Raw genomic sequence first — 12,326 nt, forward strand, 5'->3', positions numbered from 1 at the left:
CTCCTGATTGGTCAATTGTTAAAGTGCATCACAGTGTTGGTATCCTGGATATTGTGGCTTCAGATTGGTGCAGGTTTAGCAAATAACACTTTATTTTTATTTTTGACTGCGATGGGAGCAAGATCAGTGCAAAGCAGTGAGCTGAAAGTCCACCACCACACTGAGAAGTACCAGGCTGGGTGATGTACTCTGTGGGTCGTCAGACGAGAGACCCTTTCCACATAGGTCATGATGTGAACCATTGTTATTCTACAAATATCAACTAAAGCCACTTCAAACCCTTTTTGCTGAATTCCAGTGCTCTTGAAGTTCATCTCTCTCCCTTTGCAGGGCACTGCGGCGGTAAGATGAAGTGTCATTGCGAAAATGAATGTTGTTTTCTCGCACATTAACTTTGTATTTTGTTGGCATGCAGAACAAATTTCCGCACATTTTTTCGGAGTGAAGAAAAAAACAAATCTTGATATGTGGGTCTGTCTGAGAATGTAGAAAACAGTCCCTGAGTGGAGCGAATCCCTGCTGGCCTCCGTGTACCCATTGCCTGTGGCAGGATGAATGAATGAGTTAATATGTAGTCATTGTGCGCGCTGGATATACTCACACATGCTACTCTGATATCTTACATCAATGGGCTATTGCAAGTTAATGACCAGCTCTGTGAAGGCCCATTTGCACGAAATATGGACAGTGTAAAAATGAGCTTGGAGAGCAGGTGCTGCTGCCATTGAGCTGCTCATAACCCACCCATATGGTTGAGGAGAATCTCATTTAACTGTGCACTCTCACAAAGACCTGGCTCTAAAGAAACCTAAAGCTATTCCGCCGCTGTGGTGAAGACTCTGGACCCCCCCGATAACCGTTTTCTCCCCTCGTTTTCTTCTCTCTTGTTGCATCAATGATCAGTGAATTAATTTGCATAATCATCTATGGTTAAATGATAGCGTGGAGCTACTCGGCTCCGGACTTCATTTGAATAGAAATGATACCCCGTTTTGGTATAAAAGGAAATCACTGAAGTGATCGCGAATGGATGAAAAATTGTGGTTTCGGTGAATAATCTTCATCGTAGATGGTATCTACCTCCGTCTCCTCGCAGCTTCGCCACCTGATCACACCACAACAATAGATGAGTGACAGCCAGCCGCACTCCAACATCCAAAAAGTTTTTTGGGAACAACATTTTTTTTATTTCGGGGAATCGTTTGGAGTCAAAGGAGCATAAGACAATAATAAATAACTGGTCAAAATGTCAAGTACCAACACAAAAACTCAAAGTGAACACTGACTGATTTTGCTTGAAGATAAATGAGAACAAATAACTTCAGCAGTAAATAATGAATTTTGAAAAAAAACAACAACATATTGCCAGAGGGTAATGTCATAAAAATGAGACATAAAATTAAGCTACGTAACAGCAACAAAAAAAAAATGCAAAAAGACAAGTTGAGCAGACGAGAACATTGACACAGTTTAAAAAAAGGAAGAATAGAAACAAAAATAAACACCTGTTAAGTCAGTAAGGTGCTAGCAACAGATCCAAATCCATCATTATCTGTCTTTATTTTCTTGTTCTGATGTTTTTAAATTTCCAATAAAAAAATAAATCACATGATGAAATTAATTGGAGAATAAAGAGGAGTCCCTAATACAAGATCTGAGGGAGGTGTTTTCTGTTCGACTTGATGGTCAAATATTCATGCGACTGAAGAGAAACACCATCCAGAGACGAGACGTCTAATCTAACAACATTTGCTCTGGCCTAAACAAATGTTCCTGTGCACATCTTTTTTTTTTATCCCCAGGTGTTCCTGGTGAAAGAATAAAAATCATTTTTTGTCATGTTGCTACAGCAGAAAAATCAAATGGTCTGTCTGTACAAGAAGTGGGTTTAAAAAAACTGAACAGAATCTTGGATTTTCTGTACAATATTGACCTGCAAAGCACAACGGCTATGATGTAATAAAATATGTAAACATATTTGCTGTTTTTGACACAGTCGTCTGTGACAACACATAGAATCACGCTTGTTCACACTGGAGTCTTTAGCCTGGACGTTTCTCTTTTGTAAGATTGTAAAAAGTAAATCTCGGCCAGACAAATTGTGATAACGCAAATTTGTCAGAAAACTGGACCCAAACAAATGAAAAGAAAGAAAAAAAGGGAAAACCCTATCAGAGATTTAAAATTCAGAGAAGTAACAATGTGCAATTTGCCTGGCGGTTCCACTTTCGCACGCTTGAACACCATCTTTTATTTGGATGCCACGCACAGCAGTCCAATCCTTAGCCGAGACGTGAGGGAGGGAGAGGGAAATATTGAGATACATGACTGTATCACATCCTGCTGAGCGGTCACTGAGCACTGCCTAGTCAGCCCTGACTGCACGTCATCCTCCCACACAAATACAGACCCAAACCCAATCGCTAAATAAATTACAAACAAATAAATAAAAAACAAACCAAAGAAACACAAAGAAATAAAAAGACAGCTTTAAGTACATATACTTTACCTCATATCGCATCCATGACAGCTACATTTAATGAAACCATTTGTAATGTGAAATCACGTTTTGACTTCCAACTTTCCCGACAATCATTGTTTCTTGAGGTCCCTCACTTACACAGATGCCAGCACCACGTCACATACACCTCACATGCATGCTCAGAATGGCTGAAATGACAGTGATCGTATTTTACAGGGTTACAATGGACAAGGTTGTCAGATCTCCAAGGGTCACACACCTCTTTGACAGTCACTTGGGGTCGTGTGGATGTTAAAGAGTGATAATTATTCACACTGCCAAATGTCTGCAGCAGGGACTCCTTTGAAAGGTCTGTGTTGAATCCCGGTGAAGTTGTACTGCATTGTCTCTCCGTAATGCTTACAATAGTAAGTGTGCTTCCAGAAGCCAAAGTTCTTTAGTAAATGTTTCAGTGACTCAGCAAGTCTTGAGTTCTCAGGAGATTTTTATCCTTTTTAAATCACAGTTGCCAATATGGTACTGTCAAAATGTTTATAACTTTGTTCCAAACAGTTATTTTCATGTGTTGGGAAATGACTTGATTTCTATACATAATATTCCTTGTCCTTGTCTTTCGGTCTCTTGCTACCGGCGCTGCCTTTGGCGCTGGCGCTGGGTGTTTTATCCTTCACCACAGCGCCATTGGTTTGCGCCGAGTTGCTGATGTAGTTGCGCGTCTCGTCCACCTGGTAGGAACCCTCGTCCCTGTTCCTGTACTTGTACATGGCGTAGAGGAGGATGAGGATGCAGAGGGCAGCGGCTGAGACAATGCCCACCACCATGCCTGTGGTACTGCTGGATTCTCGGATCACCTCGGATGCCCCCGGGGGCACCCGCCGCACCACGCCGGGCACTGTGGGCAAGGCTGCGGGCACTGTGCGCAGCATGGGCGAGGTGATGAAGGGCCCCCGTGGCTTGGTGCCGTCCCCATCAAAGGATGTGGGCAGGGGCAGCAGGACTATGTCCGGCTGCGGGGGTTTTACCTCACGGTTGTTCATTTTCCCAGCAGGCAGCTTGGGTGGCGTGTCCGAGGGGACCGCCGCCGGTGGTGTGCCCCGGAGGTCGGGTAGAGGCGAGGTGGGTATAGTCCTACCTGCCTCAGAGGCTTTGCTAGGCCTCAAGTCCTTGGCCTCCCACTTGGGTGCGAGGGCTTTGTAGCCACCTTCATAGGCCGATGTGGTCAAGATCTTATCTGTTACCAGGGAGAAGGTGGTGTAAAAATCTTCATCGTCAGTCGGGGGCAGGCTAGAGTCGAAAGCTTCGCCAGAGCCAAACCCCGAAATCACCATTCCATCATCATCATCATCATCATCATCATCACCATCATCACCATCATCACAATCATCGCTGCCTCGGTCCGACAAGCAAGGTACCCCCGCCTCAGTGGCCATGGCCAAGGATTCTTTGGTGGTCTCAATAATGGTGAGGACGGGGCGGAGGGTTGGGGGAAGGGGGATGAAAGGAGAACGGGTGGATACAGAAGGGATGTCTATGGGGTCCTCGACTAGCACGGGGATGACTAGCTCCCCTCCTGGAAAGCGAGAACAGAGAAACAGACACAAGTCAGAAGGTGGAAACAACTTTTCTCGACTAAGCAAGAAGCAAACACCAAAAGAACCGGTAACCAAAGAACGTAAAAAAGCAAAGCTCAACAAAGGGAAGAAAAAACGAAACTGAAGATAAACAAAGAAAGAAAAGAACAGAAAATATTGTACCAGTGCAAAAACAATGAAACTCAGAACCAAACAAGACCCAAACTGAAAGAAAACAACAGCCATAAAAAAAAGAATACATTGCATCAAAAGGCTTTGAGGGATGCACAAGGGTGAGCCACAATAAACTGACTCCTCACACGTATCCTACATCTGCTCACATAACAGGGCTACATCTGCACTATCAACTTGTTCTATGAGCTGCATGTCGTTGCTCATCAAAAAGTGTGTATGTCCCAAAGTTTTATATTTAGTTCCATCTGCCAACGGCTACATATTCCTCCACGTTAACTTATGTTAAGGCTTTTAAGAGGCTTGTTTCTCGTGTCTTTAGGTGTAAATCCCTTTTTCACTCCAGCCAAACACCAAAAGATGTGCTCTGTGGACAAACAGAAGCAGAGGCTATTAGCATTTGTTTGCAATTCAAGTGCAAGCCAGTGGGCCTGAAAGGAAGTTAACTAAGTCTGAAATGAGAAAGTGTTTGTAAGGTGTTTTCATAAAGCTGTTCAGAGAGGCGCTTTTTAACCCCACTGACCTACATCAGCGAACAAACACCGACAGCTCCTGCATCATAAAGCTGAGGAACGATAGTAAACTACTGGAGCTGCTCCAGAGTCCAAAAAAACATGACTTTGAGCCTCTACAAAAACCTGACTGGTACTTTAATGCTGCGCTCACACCAAACGTTAAGTGGGTTTTCACATTGCGTTATTAGCCGGCGTTTGGCTGCAGGATCATTTATGTTTACTCATGGTACTTGCACAAGAAATGGGAGTGTGCACAACCTGTGGATATTCCCCCTCTCTCTTCCAGAAAAAGAGGAGAGGACGAGCGCTGGCTGAAGTGACTACAGTTGCTGCGTTGAACCTGTTGTGGAAACGCAGGAGAAGCCTGCACCATCATGTGTGGGTCCACATGACCATTTAGAGCTGCACACAGCGGGAGCGGTCTTGTCATTTCCAGCGCTACCTGAGGCTGACCAGTGGCCATTTTAATGACCTGCTAGCTTAGATCGTTGCCAGGGCTCGTTTCCCGCGAGCTTGATTCTCAAAGCTTTTCTGACATCACATCACGAAGTTCAAATATTGCAACTCAAGCGAGTGAAGCGAGTGCGTCGTCCAGCGCAAGTGACATGAACACTGCGTCCATTTGTGTCTATTCGCATATGTCCATTGACTTTGCATGTAAACATATTGCATGAAACAATCTTGCGTTTAGTGTGAATAAATCTTTATCTAACTGAGGGCCCCTGATCTAAAACTCCACCATTAAAAAGTCACCACTAACCAGTAGGCTCCCCTACTTGCCCTAGCCTCGTGCCTTTTGACCCCTACAGTTACCACAATGGCACAAAGTCACCGGGCAGTTCAGTGACACCTGAATGTTTGCGGATTTGTTTGATGGTAGAATCTCATTTGTAAGATGTTAAATTACAATATTGTTCATCAGAGAGTCTAACGAACGACGTATTTCTACAATGAACCATTAATGAGGAATCCATATTGGAACACTTGATAGCAGCTCATGATTTTCTGGCTAAAACTGTTGCTGGAGCACCACAAATGTTTTGAAACATTCAGATGTCGACTGAAGCTGCGTCTCCTCTTGCCAAAGTGGCTTGTTTGTACATCGCAGAGGCTCACAAACAGGGCACTATAAAGAGATGCAAACCTTTTTCGAACAGTAAAGACAAAAAGAACACAACAGAAAAAACGAAGGGAACCGAAAATCATAATTAAGGCATTGCAAAAGTTCAGAGTTAGAGCAAACATCGTAAAAACATTCACAAAGTAAAGCCACAGATAGAGCTATCCAGAAAGGGATTAGTAATAAGTAAGTAGAAAAAACAGGTAAAATCAAAGTCAGCTCGGAAAATCATAAAAGCCTACGAAAAAAAAGGACAGTTTTCAAAAGGAAGAAAGCATACCATCAGTTTTGTCAACTTACATCAACAAATTGCCCGCATGATTTTGGCAGGAAGAAAAAAATTTTACAAAAGAAAGTTGTGTAAGAATGCCTTTGGACAAGTTAGGTTAGTTTCGTCTTTAACAGTTTCTGATTAAGTAGTATATATTTCTCTTTTGAGACAGGATGGTACAGGGAGGCAACAACACATACATCCACACATCATGACATGAAAAATAATCCTCACCATTCCGTTCAGGATATCTCTTTTTTGTTCTTTAGATAATCATTTAGCTTTGTATAAAAAAGAAAACTGTATATCTATAATTCTTGCTTCGATAGATAATTCTCTCCATAAATATCTACAGCCTGATCAGATTACTTTTTTTTCTTTTTCTTTTATCTCTGTCGACTTTAACACGTTCATCGGTAATGGACAAACGGATGACTGTACATATCTTAGAATCTCTACGTAAAGGGATCGGGAGCAGGGAGTGTGAAACGGGGTGGGACCTATGAACATACTAGGAAGGAAATGACATAGATGGGGGTGAACGTGTACATCAGTTGCCATGTCCATGTAAAGGCGGCACGAAGCGGTCGGGCGGCATTAGAGCTTTTGGCTGTAAGGAAGGGATGGGGATATACAAACAATGAGCATATACATGCCCATCTACAAAAGAGAACAGCACTCTCAACAATGACAGTTTTACAGACCCTAAGCTGCAACTTCTTTGCCATGCACAAAAATTAATCGACTCATTCATTGACTAAATCCAAATTCAATCAGAGGTATAGCTATTCAATAACAGGAGGATATTAGAGATCAGCATAGAAACAGTTTTTCCACTTTGAAGGCAGCTTCTCTCTTTTCTCTATGAGGACTTGAATTTGAAGCTTCCAATGCAGCCGCGTCGTTCTGAAAGCCAATCTCCAAAACCGTCTGTCGTTGTTATTAAGAGCAATTAGTTCATAGAGAAAAGAGGAAGCTTCATTCTAATTAGGGGAAAAATGAAAATCATCAAAACATTGGAAAAATAGTGATTCTTAGCAAATTAGCAGATTAAAATTTGAACATTTTCAGAAAAGAAACATAGAATTAAACATATATGTGTATTAACATATATGTACAAACGAGACAAAAGAAACTAAAAACAGACTAGCAAGCAAGAAAGAAAGAAAGGCATTAAATTTCTCACACTATCAAAGATGAACAACCAGAAAGCACACACTGAGGCAGACAAAGAGAGGGGGGACAGTTTAAAGGCAAAGTGTCACCACCTTCACGTAACTAATAATAAACTGCTTATTATTAGTTACTTCAATACATTTCTCTTGTTAGTATTTTCAAAACACGGGACAGGGCGTGCAATCTGGATGTACGTCAGAGAGAGAGAGGTAAATCAGACAAGGTTTTATTTTGGATTTTAGTTTCACTTTAAGAAGTTGGGTAATGCATGCTTAAGTAAGTTGCATTTAGGGAGAGTAATATACAGTAACAATACAGCAAGCCAGGGGTCAGAGGGGAGGGGGCTTTAGAAGGGGTCAAAGGTCAGTGTAAGGTCACTGCCATCAAAGGGCTGTGGGATATTATCTCAGGCAAAGAAACCATTCATCAGCAGTTAACAGGGGGGACAAGGTGCACCATGGGTGATATACAACCAATATTAAATGGTATTTAGCCCCACCACATTCGCTACTTAATCAAGAGGGGGAGTAAAGTGATAATTAATGAGCCTCTTTTTACGGAATGTTTAGATGCTCTGTGTTCTGCGCATAACCAACAGCCTTTGTTTGACAGATTAACACTGCTGGGAGCGAGTTCCACAAGAGGGCACAGGGGGGCGGGCTTTTATTTGTGCCTCTGGTGAGTTTAAGGAGATGTGAGAGGCACATTTGTCTTCGGGCGTCAGGTGTTCGGTTCCTCCTCTACAGGCTGGTTTACGGAAAACCTCGTTCATTTGGCAAAAACTGGGCCCATGAGTCAAGCCTTATTGGAAATATGGCATGTGTCAGGCTGTGTATTATCAACTGACGTCTTTAATGTGAGTTTCCCCGACCGTCCAACCACGCTCCGGAGATCAGAGTAATGTCTGACGTGATAACAGAGCTGCTTTCCACCGCACGAACCTGGTGTTTCATCTTCGCTATGACTAACATCTAATGCTCGTGTTGCACGGCTCTCATAACATTCCAACTACAGAACTCCTTGCCTTGTTAAACACACAAAGGCAGCACAGCATAAGCGATTTCACCGAGGCTTTATTTATCCAACTCTGCCCTTGTTGTCTCGGCCTTGTTTGCAACCTTTCACTCCATTCTCGGGCTAACAGCTTTCGGCGACTGTTAGCTTTGCGCTGTATCAACAAAACACTTGGTTGTGAGGCAAGCCACTGCAGTTAAGGGTCTCCATTAAAGTCAGTGCAGAGGACCTTGATGTTTTGGTAAACACTTTAATCCTACGTAAGCTCTTGCACAAGCATTGCACATCTTCCTGCATTTCTGAAGCAGACAAACACTGCGGTTTCTAATGGGTTTGCTTAACCAGATTGCATTTGTTTTTCCAACATTGTCGAGATGGAAAGGGATTTTATTCTAAGCCGCTGCCTCCCTGTCAAATAATCCTCCACTCTGCTAGACCTACAGCCAGTTACACCCTTTGCTTTCGTTTTTAGGCAAGAGTGTTTTTTTTGTGCCTTCTAGTCTTTGCTTCAATAAGCAAAACTCATCTAGAAAACCGAGAGTATGAAAGAAACTGAATTTTACAGCCAATACTCTTTTACATCCCATGATGTAAGAAAGACATTATCTGCTTCATGTCCATGTTGGCTTTCGAAGTGGAATTGAAGAAAATACAGTTTCTACTAAATGGCTGATTGGTCAAATACCTCAGCAACTTAGAGGCTACGAATGCAGAAGTCTCAGAACAGCACTTTCTCTTCACTTTTTCCTCCTCTCCCTCTGTCTTTTCTCTCTTCCCTCTCCTGGCCTGATCCCCGTGTCCATCCAGCGTTTGCTGAGGCTTCCGAATGGAGATGAATCCCGACGGTGTGTCAGGGATTTGACGGCGCTACACCACAAAAGCGGAAAGCCTGTGCACCAGCACCAGCCGCGGATGAAGTGAGTCAATGAGATTTCAACGCTGCAAATTGCGGGTGAGTCAGTGGTTTGAGGCCCTGAAATCCTATTGTAGCTGCTTGTATTGTGCCAGGAGACCTGCTGTAGCAGATTCATTCACCTCTACCCAGTACAGGTAGGGAGCTGATTACCAGAGAGCCAGCAACACGCAGATTCTCACTGTGGACACAGTTGAAGGGACATGCCAGGGATTATATTGGTGCGCTCTGCAAAGGCTGAGCATTCTGGAAACATGCACCTTAAAAAGCCGAGCACTTCACCCTGCCATTAAATTATCTTATCTTGCCTGAGCACACAACTGCCAACAGAGGAGAATTTCTCACTGATGGGCAGCATCCTGTGCCATTTTCAACTCCAGGGAGCAAAGAGGTCTTTCCTGTGAGGACACATAAACCACCTCTGGCTGGAAGAAGAGCCCTCTTCCGGGGTGTCCTGAATCCACAGCGCATGGCAGATAGCTCTTAATCCGTCATCATGTGGCTGGGGCCAGTCTGGCGTATGAAATTGGCATCTCCGGCCGGCGTGGCGACTTGCCCCTGTCAGCTGGTCGATTTGCTGTACAGCCATTAGGCTGCACCTCTGCATTCAGTCGACATGTGTCAGCTGAATAACCTTTAAACTGATCTGAGGCCTGTGCTGAACTGACAGCTGGCCCAATGGGGCTTGACGGAAGCCATCGCTAAAGCCACAAGGAAACTCAGTGATCCATTCCAAAACTTTATTCTCCAACCTACACGTGGCTCTTCAATGAAGAAGTCCCACAATATCACATCCCTGCTCCTCGTCTAAAATGTATTTGAGCTTCTGACTCTCCTCTTTATCCAACAAGGCCAATAAGATGAGGAGACACCTGTACATATGTTTCAGATCATCAAAGGATGTTCAGGTCATATGCAATCATGTAACAATCTATGACCATGACAAGTGCAACAGTTTCCCCTGTTTGGTTTGATTTCTCGACAACAATGACAGAGTTGGTTGTTTGTGCAAACCCACTGAAACATCCCACCTGTGTGTTTATGCTCAGTAGCAATGCAGGAAGTGGTCTGACATTTTCTATCTAATAGCAAAATGTACGTTGTCCCTACAGTCAGTGTTTATTCCCTTTATCGATGACAACAACCTTTCCAAGTGTGAGTAATAACAGTAATGGCTCCATTCCATTTATGTGTTTTAAATCTTAGGGATTGTGCAGAGCGTCTCTCTGACACAATTTACTGGCCCCACAATAGTAAGTGGGACAAAGTCATCAATAATGTTATTAATAACGTCTGTGCGTCTACAGGTCGACATGTCTGCTGTGACTAAGCTCTATCACGCTGCCTCTGTGCATTTTGAGCATTGGTTCGTCCTATTTTACGTTTTGTACGTGTGCTTGAAATGAACTTCAAACTAATTATTTTCATTGGGTCTAACTAATGTGGATGTCTTACGGGGATTTTAGTAATTCGTAGAAACTGTATGTACAAATCAAACATTCAGATTTGTACTTGTGGATTTATGAAAATCATTTGCATCAATTACAGCAACATAATTACAAATCAATCGCAAAATGTCTCTGATTACATGGTAATGACAAGCTGCATCACTGTTAATCACCGTTAAATTAAATCAGAAATCGACTTGGTATTTGCTGTTCTCTCTAAATCTCTAAATGTTTCCTCACTCATTTCCAGGTTGTAGTTTTAGTCGCTGGTGCATTTCTGTGTACAGTTCGTTCTTATTCAGGGGATCGGACCATGAGTCACTGCGCGCTGTTTATTTGCTCTCTTGTGGAACTCACATGGGATAAAGGGAGAAGGTAAGGTTTAACAGTTTTATTAAACATACAGACAACACAACCACGAGACGACCACGTACAGCGGACAAGACAGGCAGACGCAGACGGAGCACAGACAGAGACAGCAGGCACAAACACAAAGACGCCTCTGAGAGAGGAGGAGCTGCCGCGCGGCTACGGTGGCGGTCCTGCACCGCCGCCGTAGCCGCGGACACACACCGACATGTAGAAGAAGCCAGCTGGGGGTTAGCCTGACACTTATGGGTGGAGAAGAAGAAGCACACAAAATGGAGGCCAATCATATCCATGCAGAAGCAGGGGGTTGGGGGGAGAGGACACTTAGTTAGTCTATAGCTACGGTACAGTCCAGTACAGTGTGCATGCCACAAATGCCTTCTACTTGGAGCAACAGATAGAATAGAAAAACAGATATACTTTGTGGCAATAAAAGTCTTTTTATGCCATCTGCATTCAAACAGACATGTATATGCAGAAAGGCTAAAAGAAAGGAGGTGGGTGAGTCGGGATGGAGGGAGGAGGGGAGGGGCTTAACGCTCGGGAGGGGGAGACAGGGGGTCATTCTTTCACACACAACTTTCTTGAGACAGAATGGGGTTGCCTGCACAAGGCCAAAAAAAGGGTGATGGCAAGAAAAGATTTTGTTGCCGTTCATTTCCCTATGTTGTATCGAAAATGGGGGGGAGGATGTTTCTTTAGAAGCCATGTGGCACAAAAGAATATAAATAAACACAAACTTGGATGAGGAGGAGAACTTTGAATTTTCCAACCACCAAAAGTTCATGCGGCACAAGATGAGGCAAAAAACGGGAGGAGCGGCTCTATCCTTGCTTGTAGGATGGACGACGGATGATGAGGAGGACAAAAAAAACAAAACAACCACAACAAAACTGGAAAATAAAATCACCCCCACTCAAAACCCCTCAACCCGCCCCGGCCCCCAAACGTAAAGCAAAACAAAATAAAAAGCCCAAATCGTAAGCGACCCAGCAGCTGGGATCAAATCGATACAGAGGAGAGATGTTCACATGTGCATCACAGGAGAAAAAACAAAACAAAACAAAATGCAACAGAAATGAAATCAACACCATGTCATGCAACTGTTCATACAACTGGAAGCGGGGCAAGGAATGAGGGTATGAATTTCTGTGTCAACATGGTGAAATGTACAGTATGTATGAGTGTGTATGACTACATATGTTGCCACTATATGAGGGGAGGGTACCATGTTCTCTGGGTAAAACAAACTTCT

General features: G+C 43.4%; 1 protein-coding gene across 17 annotated transcripts in view; it reads right to left on the reverse strand.

Moving 5' to 3' along the window:
* Positions 1–1,163: 1,163 nt before the first annotated feature.
* LOC118099626 (neurexin-3b) overlaps positions 1,164–12,326 on the reverse strand; it is a 280,728-nt gene continuing 269,565 nt past the window's right edge. For 14 of the 17 annotated variants that reach the window (XM_035144315.2, XM_035144313.2, XM_035144320.2 and 11 more), the window contains one exon: positions 1,164–4,052. In XM_035144315.2, coding sequence (XP_035000206.1) covers positions 3,067–4,052 — 986 coding nt within the window. In that variant the 3' untranslated portion in view covers positions 1,164–3,066. Of the gene's footprint in view, positions 4,053–6,180; positions 6,762–12,326 lie in introns of all 17 variants that reach the window. The other 3 variants (XR_004694317.2, XR_004694316.2, XM_035144323.2) reach the window with 2 other exon arrangements.

This window comes from Hippoglossus stenolepis, chromosome 20 (genome assembly GCF_022539355.2).
Source record: "Hippoglossus stenolepis isolate QCI-W04-F060 chromosome 20, HSTE1.2, whole genome shotgun sequence".
NCBI lineage: Eukaryota > Metazoa > Chordata > Actinopteri > Pleuronectiformes > Pleuronectidae > Hippoglossus > Hippoglossus stenolepis.